The 16,138-nt window shown below is 38.7% G+C and overlaps 1 protein-coding gene across 1 annotated transcript in view; it reads right to left on the minus strand.

Annotated features, from left to right (window-relative positions):
* Nucleotides 1-729: 729 nt before the first annotated feature.
* LOC124171849 (transmembrane protein 135-like) overlaps nucleotides 730-16,138 on the minus strand; it is a 37,030-nt gene continuing 21,621 nt past the window's right edge. The window contains exons 8-10 of the mRNA XM_046551207.1: nucleotides 10,486-10,629; nucleotides 3,102-3,268; nucleotides 730-1,714 (exon numbers count right to left, since the gene is read on the minus strand). Of these exons, the coding sequence (XP_046407163.1) occupies nucleotides 1,630-1,714; nucleotides 3,102-3,268; nucleotides 10,486-10,629 (396 nt within the window). The 3' untranslated portion in view covers nucleotides 730-1,629. The remainder of the gene's footprint in view (nucleotides 1,715-3,101; nucleotides 3,269-10,485; nucleotides 10,630-16,138) is intronic.

Below are 16,138 nucleotides of genomic sequence, written 5' to 3' on the forward strand. Positions count from 1 at the left end.
GATAACTTTTTCCTCGCAATTTTCTCCGGGTACATAGATGCAGGAGCGCTAGATTGCAATGGCATAAGCCCGCACCATGTGAACCCTATTTAGTCTGATTCCAAAGATATCGTGTGCGCAAATTATGTTCTCTCCAATTCTATTCGTAAATTTCTGTAGGAATAGTTAACTCCCTTAAATTTAATGCTCTCGAAAAAGGAGGGGTTACATATAATTCTAATGGAATCAGTTTATAAGATAACTTTTGCCATTTCTCCTAGTAATATTTAGGTTGGGGGTGTCAATGATGGAATCAGCTTTCCGTTATTTCGCAGCCAAATTGGGCTTTCTGGTCCGTATTTGCTCTGACGCAGAGGCGGATTACTGGGGAGAGCGAGGGCGTTGAAGGAATATAGGCACTCCCGCGGAATATAGGCTGGGTAAAGAATCGACTGTCTAGGATACCTATACAAAAAAAGCAACTTAATTTTCTACAATAATGAGAAAATCAAGCCATAAAATTGCTATAGTAAAAAAATGAGAAAACAAAATTATAATTTGCCCTAATGAGTCGCATGAAAATTAATGGAACGAATTTAATAAAAAATAATGATACTAAATGTATGAATGAGTCCACGAAAATTGTTTAGCTTTTTTTGGAAGGACCTTGACACTCATTTCTTAACAAACAATACCAGTATGTAAAAAAAAACAAAATCTTCGGAAAAAATGTTTTTTAATTCTTATGAAATAAACAATTTGTACAACACAAGAAATTATTTGTTATTAACTCAATTAGCTACAAAGTACAAAAATCTCCCCAAGCAATACACAATCTTGTTCAAATAGCATATATCAAACATTTGTTCAAGGACATGACAGTATTAAGGAATCAACTTCTTTATAATTATTATAAAATTTCTTTTGCACAGCACTTCAAATTTATATCCTATTTATGACTGACGATTTTACAAGACAAAATAATTTGCCTTCTTACTTGCACATCAAATGTAAAATATTCTCATAAACTATATGATCTTCCTAAACAAACACCTTTCAAGGGCACATAAAGTTTACCAAGTCGCAAAAGGTCTAATAAAAAAAGATTTTTTTGTCACAAATCAAGAAACCAGCATCATTTTAAAGACTAATGTAAGCTTTTCTCTAAACAAAAAGTTGCGTACATATTTATAATACATATTCGCCATTAAATTTGAAACATTGAATTGGCAGGCAATAAACAATATTATTTTCAATAACATCGATTAAGCATTTAAAATACACAGCAGTTTTATTGAATCAAAGTCCCTAAAAGTATTACATAATGTATTTCTGGCAGCTCTTTAAAACTTAAATTCTATTTATTGAGACCCTGGCGATTTTCGAAACAAAATAATTTATTGTTTATATTACTTCAAGCAGTATAAAATTGCCTTTATACAAGCACATTAAATTTAAAATATTCTTATAAAAAAATGACCTTTCTTGATTAGCACATTTCAAAGGCACATACAGTTTACAAAGTCGCAAAAGTGTTTTTTTTTGTCACAAATCAAGTAATCCCTGCCACTTTATGGACTAATAAAAGCTTGAAAGTAATTGCACCAAATTTGTAGCAGCATCATCAAAATTGAAAGATGGAATTGCCGTCTAATATAGACGGTTAAAAGTAAATTTTAGACGTGTCTCCATTTCAGTGATGCATTCATTTAGCGCTGCAGCCATTACATCCGACCTGGAAATAAAATTAGTATTATGTATTCAGTTGCGTTCGTTATAGATGTAAATTTTCATTGGACGTGATCCTGTAGGAGTGCCATATAGAGAAATATATAAGTGAGAATTATAATATTTAAAAGTATGGGTCGAATTTGCTCTTTAGTTTTCGGTTCCAATGTAAACTTAGCGGTTGTTAAGTTGTGAACTTGTATAGCCTACGGAAAAGTCAGTGACGAAGTGTAAAATACTCAACCTGATCTTAGTAATACATTTATTATGCATTCAATCTTAACCCTCCATTGAACCAATTAACCAATGATAAACATACTGAAAGTTATTTTCATCATTGGTTATTAACAGAAAATACCTTAAGGTAGAAATACGTTCTCCCTTTACATTGGTATTTCTCTTCCAATTCACCCTGCGTTTTCACCAAATGTTACGTCTACTTTTGTGATTGAGCCCTGGTGGTTATCTAATATAAATCTGAATTCGAAAAAAGACGGATATGAGACCCTGATACCACTACATAGCTTTTCCGCGTATGGAAAATTTGATCCCAAAAAAAGTGATTTATCGGCTCACCCAAACGCAAACATTGTGTCCCCACGAGCCAACTTGAAATTAAATCTAGAAAGTTCTTGAAATGTCTGGACTTAATTTTTGATTTAGAATTCTTCGGGTAAAAGTTTTTCTTCACAAATCGTGCGGCATTAAGGTTAACTACTTAAAACATGATAGAAAAAGGGGAGAAATACCTTCTGAATTTTGTAGTAGGCTCCTTGCACATATATTATTTTCATAACAAATATGATAAAAAATATTCATCTACGAATAGTACTACTTGTAAATGCAACATAGTGTAAGTTTTATCATTAAAACCTCTAGTTAGCATGACTACTGGTCAGGCGACCCATTGTCGGAATCAGGAGTAAAGGCCTGGTTACACGATACATTAACAAGTGCGGGTTAACGTCTAAATGTATGAACGCGAGAATGAACCCCAAAATGCACCTTGTAACCACTCAACTTGTGCGAATGCATGCACAGAAAATAGAACCTGTTCTAATTTGGTACATACATTCGTACATTTTCCGTTCCGGTCCACCAAAATCATTCACGCGAACGTACCTTAACTTGTACGAGTTAATGTATCGTTTAACCAGGCCTTTAGTCGGCGATACTAGTTTTCAAGGAATAATTAAAATTGTCATGAGGAAATCCAAAGAGGCTAAAGTGAAAGTGATAGTGAACACAAAAAAGGCTACAAAGTTTTGTAGCCAATTACTTTTGTTTCCTTGAAATTATTTAAGGGTTAATTGATGTGCATACAATAGAATTTAGAAGAATTTACAAGAATCATAGTTGGACCAGAAGGAGTTAGAAGAGAATCCAATACGTACCTCTTACTGGTAGCGGTCGACATAACGTCCTTCACCAATTTAGGGCAGATTTCAGGTTTCAACGCCCTCGCTTGAAATACTATTCCACAGCAGATTATGTACATAATCTCGTAGAAATATCTAAACACAAATCTGGTACTTTTAGTTCGCATGATATCTCCCACCATCTGAAAATGACAACAATTTATCATTATAATGCACCCTGAGTAAAACATTTTTGCAAGCAAAATTCATGCATATTAATTGAAGTAGAAATAATATAATAACATTCCACACCAATACAACCACAGTATTTGAGATAATTCACAGAATCTACCGTTTCTGTGCAAAATATGGAGAATGAGTTGGGGCCAAGCATTTACCAAGATTAAAAAAATACAACGCGGAATAGCGCCCTATTTGACCAGGCAATATAAATCTATCTGAACAATGTAAGCTTCACCAATAGAACTCGACCCTTAGCATTATCATCGAGATTACGCTGTGGCGTGAAGCTTAAAATTTACTGACGACGACCGATGAGGCTGCAGCCAGCAATGAGAAATGACTGAGCGATCGTCCAATCTCAATTGGTAGGTACAGTCACTTTCAAAAGTCGGTCCCCACGGCTAGCACGAGGAACTACGTTTTCTGCTGGCCTCGAATTTGGGGTATTGCCTATGCGCTCCATGACTTGAAGCGGCCCGTTAGACTTGCTCGCGATCTTAATATCCATCAAGGTCTTTCCATTGCATTCTTCCTTTATCCCCTGCTACCTTCCACGCGCTACCACCGAGGAGAGGTCACAAGGTAAATAACGTTCTCAGTAAGGTGATTTCCACTCTGGGAAGTAGTGTGGCGAGTCCTCGAAAATACAGAGGCAATGGATCGTCGGGCCAACGCACATTTAAGCGCAGCTCAAAGGGGACAAATAGCCTCCTTATATTTTGACAGCGGGAAAACTGTGTTACAAATAGCTGCGGAATTAGGAGTTGATAGAAAAACTGTGTACAAGTGGATTAAAAGAAAAGTTGATGGTGACGAGACATTAGAGACTAAAGCAAAAAGCGGACGTTCAAGAAAAACTACCAGGCAGCAAGACGAAGACATGAGGGAGATGATTCGACAAAATCCCTTATCTATTGGTGGTCTAGCGGGGATGAACATTCACGGTGATTTAGGTTGTAGCTATGCGACGGTAAGACGCCGAATCATCGAGGGTGGGATTAAGCATTACAGTGCTGCCAAGAAACCCTCTACCAGCGAAATACAACGTGAAGCCCGTTTACAATTTGCTAACTATTTCATTGGTATGCCCCAAACGTACTGGAACCTCGTGATATTCTCAGACGAGAAAACTTTCAGAAGCAACCAGCACGGGAAGGTGGAGCTTTGGAGGCCGAGAAATACAAGGTAATGATTCTTTTAGCTTGAGATAGCATGTTAAATTTATTGGAATTGCGTAGTATTAAGATGAAATGCATAGCATTTTCCGCTCTCAGCTTTATTTTTCTTCCCTCTAAATAGGGCGACGACAGCAAAAAAAACAAGCTGTTTACAAATAACAGTTGTAACTTATACTGCCAGCATAATTTTTGACACCAAAGTTCATGATGAGAATCATTTTTTTAATATTGGTCATTTTTTACAGGTATAATGAAGAGAATTTAATAAGAACAAAAAATCCTGGTCACATCAGTCTGAGTTTCTGGGGAGCAATATCTTCGGCTGGACCAGGACCGCTTGTTAAAACCCCAGCCAGAATGAACGCCGAGGATTATGTCGACATTTTAAGAACTTACTTATTGCCCTTCATAGAAGAAGTCGTTCCTGAGAATGAGGTGGTTTTTGTGCAGGACAATTGTCCGATTCATATAGCTAATGTAACCAAGCATTTTTTTGAAGAAAATCCACGCCTCAATGTTTTACCTTGGCCTTCTAACTCGCCGGATCTTAACCCCATCGAAAATGTCTGGGGAATAATTACGAAGGAATGGGATTACCACGGAGAGAAGAGCTCAGAGGCGTTAGAGGCCCATTTACAGGATACATGGAATTCTATAGGCAGACGTCCCAGATTATTAGAAAATATAATTGACTCCATGCAATCACGGTTACGGATTGTAATAGAAAAAAAAGTGATATTACTAAATATTAAAGATGTTTCTTGAAGTATGCGCATTTCATTTCTAATATATCAACGCAAAACGAAATGTTTTGTTCATTCCTCACATTATGAAATCCTGATTCCTTTTCAGCAATTTTCGTGGCAAAATGAACGTGCGCTGAACATCGGAGGCGTTACATCTGGAAGAATTTAGATTAAAGAATATCATTCACTTTTACTTATCCTTAAGCTATTAGTAAAACCTCCTCTTGATCTCCTCTTAATATTTACTCGTAGAAATTTAGGATCGATATGGCAAAAAAATTTGCAGCCAGAAAAAATCACATTACGTGATAAATAAATGAAGTGGCAATTTTGCACTAAGTAATGGATTCTAAATCTATTTTCCACAGTCATGTAATTTTGAATACCTAGACTTGAGGACAAGAGGACATATGTTATCCACTATTATTATTTATATAGTATTCTACCGATTGAGGTAGGTTTCCATGGAGTATTTAAGAAGTGATCTGAGAGCCTACCTTTCCTTCCAGCACTGCCTTCTTTAAGTTATCCACTGTATTATTCAAATAATAGCATAAAGCTAATAAAAGTTTGTGGAATATTGATAACCTTACCTAGCCAAACCAACCTCTGGTTTGAAGCACTGAGTCAATGACCGAGTGTCCACATTTTCATTCAACTTTACATCCCCAACAATTTATGCATGATCCAAACTGAATTTTGGTGAATCCGTGAAAATGATTATGTATACTAAATCACATAGTTGGAGTACAAACGTCACCGGCATAACATCATTATATTTCATTCAAACTAAACAACTCCTAATCATATTCTCAACCTTTCCTGCGACAAAAAATATTTAACACTCATTGGAAAAATTAGCTGGCAAAGTGTTCCTAAGTTTGAAAAATTATTGGCAAAATAATGTCAATACTACATCGTTACAAATTAATATTGCAATAAAAAAACATCTTTGCTGAAATACTCGCATATTTATGTAAATACTTATTTCAAGCAAAGATACACTGAAAATCTGTATCCATTTTAATGGTTAATACTTATCTGTTGGTCTAATTCGTAATTTATAAACCAGCTTGGTTGACATTCCGTTGGCCGCACTTTCTCATAGTAGGTGGTTGCCGGGGATATTTCATATGCCGCAATTTTCTATTTTTACCCATTCTTCCCTGAAGATCTTGGTATTTCTCACCCTCTGTAACGCTCAAATAGTACTCAGCTTGAATAACAGGTCCGCAATTTGCCTTTTCGTAATACGAAGTAACGCAGTAGCCTGTTAACAAATTCATCTGATGTATTTCTTGGAGTTTAATGTATGTATTTTTAAGTGTTCCAGTATATAAAGTATATAAAATATTTTCAAAAGTATGTTAACAGCAAACACCTTGAGTTGTCGAGGGTTAAAATTTCAAAATAATCAAATACATCTAAGAACACTGAGGGGCACATCCAACGCAAGAATTTTTCTCGGTAAATACGATATTATATTATCTCAACAATTTAAAGTGATTATTTGTCAGTACAGAATATGGTAAATACCATCGGATGGAGTAAAAATAAACTGGTGTTCCTTTTTCACGAGAATAAAAATACTTGGCGTTCAATATACGCCTAAGAAAAGAAATGCCTTTTAAGGACACGTTAGACGCAATTTTTGCTCTCGTTTCTGGGGCCGTATTCTGTATTTCGTCGGTGCCGCACCGGTCGGTTTCCCTTTCAAGCCCACCGACTGGACATCAAACCGTACCGACAACGGATTCCGCACCGACGACGACACTTTCAGCGATTCTGTAAGGTCGTCGGTTTCAAACCAGTCGGTACGGTTCCCCTTCCTTCCCAAACAGGGAAAATCCGAATATATCCGAAGTTTCACGTGTCTCCACCAATGAAAGAAGGGTAAAAACAAGTGAAGACTCATTGGCACAGTTTGTTGTCGTCATTCTCAATCTTTTTATTTGCGGAAATTACGACTTCTTGCTAGATTAAGATAAACGATATTGGATAAGTTGTTAACAATGCTTATATAATGTGTGGTAGTAATGCTGTACCTACAGAATCGAAGGAAACAATATTACAACATCACAATAAAGTTTGTATGTGATGGAGATTGTTGTTGCTGGAATGAATTATTGAAACTATCCTTGAGATCGTAGTTTCTTTTTTAAAATATTGGTTCCGTATAATGCTATTTATTCATGATTTGGTAATATAGTTGTCATTAAGTAAGTTCCGTATAAATGTTATCAACGGAAGGTTATGCCATTGGCACCGTAGCAGACGAAAATAGCATACCATGGAACGTGAACGTAGGATTCAAATGCAAATGTAATATTAGAGGAACAAGTTAGGAAATTGTTATAAAAATATGGAGCTGGGTGCAATTAAAAGAAGTGTAATGACGAGGAAGTAAATAAATTGTGATTGGGTGAAATACATATGTATAAGTTGCGCATTCCAAGTGAGAGAAAATGATAATATTGCGGTAAACCTCATACTTATTAACAAATATCTTCTTTTATCGTCAAGGCAATCAATGGCTGACGATGAAATGAAATATAGTTGCCCGTTAAAAATGAAAGAAACTGATACCGTTGTGGCAAACTTCATACTTAAATAAAAAGATCTTATTTCTATGCCGAGAGAAACGCCAAATTGATGATTGAGTGAAATAACAGTCGCCTATTCAGAGTGATATAAAGTGATAACATTGCGGCAAAACTCATATTTAATCAAAAATATCTTTTTTATGTCAAAGGAGCAAGTAAATGATGATAGAGAGAAATAAAGCCTATTACAAGCGAGTGAAAGTGCGGTAACATAAATGAGAGAAAGTCATTATATGTTAGAAAACCTCATTTTTATTAACCATTATCTTATATTTCTGTCAAGGTAATTAATATAGATGATGACACAGTGAATTATAGAGGCGAATTCGAAGGGGCAGAAAAAGATAACATTGGAGAAAACCTCATTATTTACTCGGCGATGAGGTAAAAACAAAATAAAACGTACAATGCGCACCGGGGAATTCATGAAACCCACTAGTCGGTGGCCGTACCGACACCTCTTTGCTGTCGGTACGGCTACCGACGATCTCCCGTCCTCTCGTCGGTGCCGCACCGACCGGGTTCGTACAGAATCGCACGACTTCTTACCGGGAGTCGGTGTGACGTCGCACCCGACGAATCGGTGCCGCACCGATCGGTTTGGAGTTACAGAATACGGCCCCTGGTCCTATGCCAAATTTTACTCAACCGTTCTATATAACTCAGAAATCTTTCCTCTTAAGCTGGTTTTGGCTATTACAAAATTGCTACTAATATGCATATTTTTTCTGAAGAATTACAATTATCTGAAAGACTATTTTTCCAATGGAATTTTAGAAGATACGTGGCCTTAATAGGATAATAGCCATACCTAATTGAATTGTTTGCCAAATAATAAAAATCAAACTTATGTCCCTTCAACAATTTATCTTGTTGTCCAATATCCACCCAGGAAATAAGCTAACGCTTTTAACCCTGGGGGGGCGGTGGAGGGTCCGCGGGGGGCAACCCCCATACCAGCTGTCCAATATCCACGACAGTAATAAGAGGGGATTTTCAAGGTATCGGGACAACTTGTAGCTTGACGAAACTATTAATGACGGGATAGCTTAAATTTCAAGCACTATAATTAGAAAATAACCACAAGTTTTGGTCACCGAAACGGGTAAAGCCGGATACAAAAGGTAATCATGATTACATCAAGGTGTATTGAGTTGAAAAAGTAGAAATACTATTTTCATAATGCATCAAAAATGGTTTTCTCACATTTTCGTTGGACTCAGCCTTGCGGCGACCCGAAGGGAACTCAGAAAAATTTTCTCTAATACCTCATAATGCAAAAGTCCAACTAAACCGTAATTCCCTCTCGGCTTCCTTCGAGGGTGAACATTTTTGGGTATGGGAGGTTCTGGTGTTTTCGAGTTCTGGAGTTATGGGGTTGGGGGAGGGTATGTGGGTTCTCGAAGACTTCCTAGTCAGGAAATATTGCTTGGGTCTGTTGGCGAGAGTAAAAAAGTCAAGTTGCACCGGCCACATAAGCGATTAAGTTAAATTGACTCTCAGCAGGCATGGAACGCATAAGCAATACGCGAAGGTCGATTTTGGGAAAGCCCGGTGACGGCTGCGCCCGTCATGTGGACCGACTTTTGAAAGTGATAGTACATACCTCAAGAGCAAACACATTCGGTGGCCATTTTTTAATAGTTCAAAGATTAAACGGAATCGGGTAGGTATGATGGCTAGAGTGTTGGGTCGAGTTCTATTGGTGAAGCTTACATTGTTCAGATAGATTTATATTGCCTGGTCAAATAGGGCGCTATTCCGTGTTGTATTTTTTTAATCTTGGTAAATGCTTCCCACCCCGTGAGCTCGGGTCCGAATTCCGGCGGTGGCAGAAAGGTTTTTAGAAATTGCCCGATCCCTACTTGAATCTTGTGTGGAGGGCATTTCAAGCGCAACGCTAAGTCCGTCGGATGGGACGCTAAGCTGTGGTCCACTTAGCGCCTTTCGTTAAGAGCAGGCTAATGCCGACTCCGGTTTTCTCTCCATCTCTACCATAAACATGCCTTTCCCTCATGGTGCAAATGTCCTTAGCTGTCCGTCGCCTCCTCCAAATACCTTACCATACCAAAGATTATAAAATACCAAACCTGCAGGACAAAAGCGTAAAATTGCAAGAAGGATAGGTAGCATTAAAAATATACCTTGAAATAAAGGTAAAGAAATAAAATACCGCACAAAAACATGCGACTGGGTGGTTTTGAATCCTACAAAGTGCTCATGAGCAATTCATGCACCTATGATGTGCTTAATGTAGCATATAATCGCAGCACAAATGCACACTATGAAAACTCATCATCATCTTAAAAGATAAAAAAGTTGGAGGTGCAAAACTACATGGCGACGGCAAAATATGAAATTCACATAATTTCAAACAAGGTGTCAAGTAAATAAAAAAAGAAAATAAATGCCTTATACCAGTGGCGGATCCAGGATAAGGACAAGGGGGGGATAAGTGGGGGTTAAAATTCCAGCAGTAGTGAGGGTCGGAAAAAATTACCATTCTATCTAGTGTAAATTGGATACCCGAGGGGGGTGCTATACCCCCTTTGAACCCCCCCTCAATAGATCCGCCACTGCTTTATACTATACTAGCGGGAAGATTAGCATCTCACATTGCGCTAACTATTAAAGTAAAAATAAATACTACCATAACAATGGAGGCCATTGCAGATCCGACTAGAGGAAGATTTGGTTGCACAAACCACGATGAGGCTCCGGCGAAGTAGCCAGAAATAAACGCTGCCAGCCGACGGTCAACTCCAAAATAACCAGCTAACAAGTGGTTCAAAACCTATTAACAAAGGGAAAAATATTATTATTCAGTTCCTACAACCAATCCAAGTAAAATAGCAATAAGAAAGGTGAAATTTTTTAACCATTTAAAAACTAGCAATGAAGCGACTTTGTGACTTCCATAGTTTATTTCACACAGATGGATCGGTTTCGGCCGTCAATCCATCTTCGAGTACATTGAAAAACGTGGAGAGGACAGGTTTATACAGCGGAGAAAAATAATACCACGATCTTTGAACCCTAGAGAGCTGATGCCAGGATGATTCAAAATTGCTAATGATATTTAGGTCGAAACTGCACTATTTTTTTAACTACATAAACTTTGAGCCAAGCGCTACGATTGGTCGCGAATTTATCCTGTTGCTGGATACTTAGGACTACTCGTGACTTCGAATACTTTTCCTGCCAGATATCGTGATGCATCTAAGGAAAAGAGTAGTAGTAGTTGAAGAGTAATCTCCCGAATTTGTAGAGCATCCATCCTCCTTCCTTTCCCTGTAAAATGAAATATTTACGGCTCAAAGTTATAGGGGCGCAGCTAGGAATTAAGGCTAGGGGGGGTTTCAGGCGCAAAGAACTGGGGTGTCTGAGGGTGTGGAATAACCGCCAGGGTAAGCTGGAGGTGCGGGAGCCCTCCCCTAGAAAAGTTTTCAGATAAATGGTTCAAAATGGGGAGTTTTACGGCCTTATGAGGGATATTTTATTAATATTTACACTACCTATTTTATAGGTAATATTAATCCAAATTAAGTGAAATGGATTAAACTTAAAAATTTCTCCGATATATTGGGGGGGGGAGGGGTTATCCCCCAAAATCCCCCTCACTGCGCCACGGCAAAGTTAATTCGGTGCCCCATCTCTAAAAGGTGTCGTGCGAAGGCTGACGAATCGTCTTAAACCTTCCAGCATGCCTTGCGTTCTTTTAATCTTGTCTGTAAATTTCAAAGTTGCAATGCCTCTGCATAGGGTGGTTTCCTATTATTTTTTTATTGCCTACATCGGAAGATTATTACTCCTGGAGTACGTATTTCACGCTTTTAGATTTTTAAATGACGATATCTATTTTTCGCGATTAAATGAAAAGTGAAAATTTTCAAGCGCGCGAAAACGCGACGGGTAAGGAAATCTCTCCGTGTGACGTATTTCTGGTTCCCCCTCCCGCCTTGTGAGGTGACCTTGATCGAGGCTCTGAGCGCTGATAGGACGCAGGATGCTAGAGGGTGGCTGAGTACCTTGCTGTCTGGTAGCGCTTGGCTTAAAAAAGGTTTATTAATACCTTATCAAACGAAGAAAACTTTCCGACCTTAGCCAGTTTTAATAGGTGATTATTAAGACATGTTTCCCTGAGCTCTGCGCCTCATGCATGCATTAGTAATCTCAGACGATGTATAACTCCTATCTTCTCCTATAGAAACTAGGTCCCTGTGACGTCACGTGGAGAGGCATCGCATGGGCGCCAATCTGGCCCTTTTCAAATGAGGATAAAAATGGACCATTGCCATTCGTCTAAACCGGTATTTCTAAAACGAAATAATTTGTATATTATGAATGCAGTAATTGTGGGTAACAAATCGCAATCAATGCCTTTCGGTTTCTTTGATGAAGGAAACTACCCTATTGCCATTATGGAGCCCTTTCACCACGTCATAGCTTCCAATTTCGATTTACCTTTAAAATAATCTTAGGATATGCTCTGAAAAGTTCTATGCAGTCTTGAAAACGACGCTGCAAGTTGACAACGGTCGAAGACGGCCAGTAGAGGATGTTTCGTGGAACTATGCAAGTGTTTCAATCATCTTTAAAGGCCTGGTTACACGATACTATAACACGTACGGGTTAATGTCTGAATGTATGAACGCGGGAATGAGCGCCAAAATGCACCGTGTAACCGCCCAACTTGCGCGAATGCATGCACAGAAAATAGAACCTGTTCTAATTAGGTTCATGCATTCGTATGTGTTCTGTTCCGGTCCACCAAACTCATTTACGCAAACGCACATCAACTTGTACGTGATTATGCACCTTGTAACCAGGCCTTTAGCCTTTACCTTTTACTATTACATTAGCATTATACAAAGTAAAGCCGGAATCCTTTTAACTTGATGTTTTTCCAGTAGTAATATATTTTCAAAACCTCGCAATATTTTAATTAGAGAAGTAATCAACGAAAGTAGGGCTGAAAACAACATATAAACATACGAACAAACAAACAGAAGTGACCATTAAGACCAGAGAGTTAAGGAATAGCATGATGACCATTTTCTGATTCTTAAATTTTAGTTTAATACGACCGGACACGAATACTACAAAAGAGGATCCTCAATTCGGCTTCTAAATGTGTTGTCACCCACCGCGCATTTAGGGAAGCCACTCCGTTCACGAAAGTTGCCACATGAGTCGCTGATAGACAAAGTGATCCGATTTTCGTGGGGAAATAATTTATGATTAAGGGTGCTAACAGAAGTTTACAAACATGATGATGTGATCGATCGAATTCATAACTTTTCAATGCTATCCCTTGCGTTAACAAACATTACAATGCAAAATATTGGAAAATAGTGCATCGCATTCCACTCATCACCGCGCCGCGAATATTTTTGAAAACAGATAAAAACCCGACCGAAGTGGCAACAGAAATCAGCCTTCTATGGGATAGTATAATGTATGTAGTACAGTAGATACAGTAATATCTGTAAATGAGACATCCGAAATGCTAACTACCTTTCGGTGGGTCGCATCCGTATTCCTCACATTTTATGACCTTCAAAAAGGGTCGAATAAAGGTTCACTAATATGTACTTCTCTATTTCGCAAATTGACCGGTAGGTGGTTGCCCGTGTTGCGAAAATAATTCTTGGAAAGTGCGAACCTATGTAAGGGAAACGGGCTACTTTTCCCCCGCGAGACCTCAGAGTAGGCAGCCGGTACACGGGATCCTCATGAGAGAGGCTATTAGATAATCAACGAGCTGGAGCGCGTGCAGTTGATTTCTGCTTTGGTCATTTATGTCTAATATATGCCTCGACCAGCTAACAAACAACTACTTTTTCACAAAGTTGTGTTCAGCCTATGGTTATCAGTCATAAATATATAACTAAACACTTGGAGATCCAAGAGACGACCTATTGCCGTGGGCATAGCCAGTGGCGCAGCGAGGGGGGGTTTGGGGGATAACCCCCCCCCCCCCCCAGAGCTCAGACTATTTTTTAAGTTTAATCTATTTTAAGGATAGGAACATGGAACGTTAGATCACTTCGTACCTGCGGTAAGGTAGAGAACTTGAAGGTGGAGATGCGAAGAATGAACCTCGACGTATTAGGCATCAGCGAAATGAAGTGGCCCCAGGAAGGAGACTTTTGGAGTGGAGGCTACAGAATGATACACACAGGATCGCTAAATGGTAATGCTGGAGTAGGCATAATGCTTAGAAAGAGCGCCGGGATGCGTGTCAAAAGCTACCTGCAGTTTAATGAAAGGATAGTAATGGTGAAGATAGATACTAAACCTGTAGTTACTGTAGTGGTACAGGTTTACAAGCCTACGTCAGATTATGAAGATGAAGAAGTAGAAGATGTCTACCAAGATATAGCGGAAGTTATCAAGCAGGTAAGAGGGGAAGAAAATCTTATTATTTTAGGTGACTGGAACGCCGTCGTCGGCGAAGGTCAAGACGGAATAATAACTGGGAAATATGGGTTAGGTAACCGAAATGAAAGAGGAGAATAATGCACTGAGCACAGGCTAGTGGTTGCCATCACTTTATTCAAAAACCCCCTGCGAAGAAGATACACGTGGAACATGCCAGGAGACCTTAGAAGATTCCAAATCGACTACATTCTAGTGAAACAAAGATTCAGGAACCAGGTGAAGGACTGCAAAAGTTATCCAGGAGCAGATATCGATAGTGACCATAACTTAGTTATGATGAAATGCCACCTAAAATTTAAAAAATTGAAGAAAGCCGTGAAAAGCATATGGCAGGTTGAAAAATTGAGGGAGGTTCAGCATCAACTGGCTTTTAAAGAGGCTGTAGAAAAGAAAATAGGGGAGGATACGGCCAATAAACCAATGGAAGAGAGTTGGAAAACCATTAGAAGTGCTCTGCAGGCAGCAGCTGAGGAAGTTCTTGGTAAAAGAAGAGTCGTTATGAAAAAACTATGGATCACGCAGGAAGTATTAGATCTCACTGAAGAAAGAAGAAAATACAAGGCTGCGAAAACAGAGGAAAGACAGAATTGTTACAAGAGGATAAGGAACGAAATATGTCGTAAAGCGCGGAAGGCTAGAGAAACGTGGATGAAAAGTATTTGTGAAGACGTACAAAACAATCTTAAACATGGAAAAGTAGAGGCCGCCTATAGGATAGTGAGGAACCACTTAGAGAAAGGGGCGCAAGATGTAATACCCTTAGGGACAAAAACGGAGAGCTAATGCTTGAAAACGAGAAAAAGGGAAGAGGTGGAAGGAATATCTGGAAGATCTGTACAAAGGAAGCAGCCTCAGAACGAATGCTATCGAAAACGAGAGGGAAGTGGATACCGATGACATGGGAGCCCCAATTTTAAGATCGGAATTTTATGCGGCTGTAAGAGACCTTAGGATAAATAAAGCGTCTGGCATTGATGACATTCCTGCAGAACTAATTAAAAATTCAGGAGAGAAGACGTTGAACCAGCTATACAAAATCATTAGTGAAACATTCCACATTCATTCCACAGGTGAGATACCAAAGGACTTCGAGAGGAACATTATAATCCCTATTCCTAAGAAGAAAAGAGCGGAGAACTGCGAAGACTTTAGGACCATAAGCCTTACTACTCATGCGTCGAAGATACTGACAAGGATCATCTATAGAAGAATAGAACGAAAAGCAGAGGAGTACTTGGATGAGGACCAATTTGGATTAAGAAAAAACAAAGGCACAAGGGAAGCAATATTGGCCCTTAGACTGCTCATAGAGAAGAGAATGGAAAAGAACAAGTCAACGTTCGTTGCGTTTGTGGACTTAGAGAAAGCATTTGACAACGTGGATTGGAGCACAATGCTTGGAATCCTAAAGGAAATTGGGGTACTTTATAATGACAGAAGAATCATACGCAGTTTAAACAAAAACCAAGTAGCGGTGATAAAATCAGGGCCCAGCTGTGAAGAAGCAAGAATTTGGAAAGGAGTGCGACAAGGCTGTTCATTGTCACCCGTAATTTTCAACGTTTACATAGAGAAAGCTATTAATGAAATCAAAGAAAAGGCATTGGGAGTGAATATCCATGGAGAAAAAATTAGCATGCTAAGATTTGCCGATGACATAGCCGTTATAGCAAAAACAGAGAGGGATTTGAAAAATATTCTGATTAATATGGGTAGGGTAATGGGTAGATATCAACTGAAAATAAGCACGAAGAAAACCAAGATCTTAGTATGCAGCAGAAGAGAAGAAGTCTAGACTAACATTAAAATAGGGAAGCAAAAACTGATAGAGGTGGATGAATTCTGTTATTTGGGAAGCA

The sequence above is a fragment of the Ischnura elegans genome, chromosome X, assembly GCF_921293095.1.
Source record: "Ischnura elegans chromosome X, ioIscEleg1.1, whole genome shotgun sequence".
Classification (NCBI taxonomy): domain Eukaryota; kingdom Metazoa; phylum Arthropoda; class Insecta; order Odonata; family Coenagrionidae; genus Ischnura; species Ischnura elegans.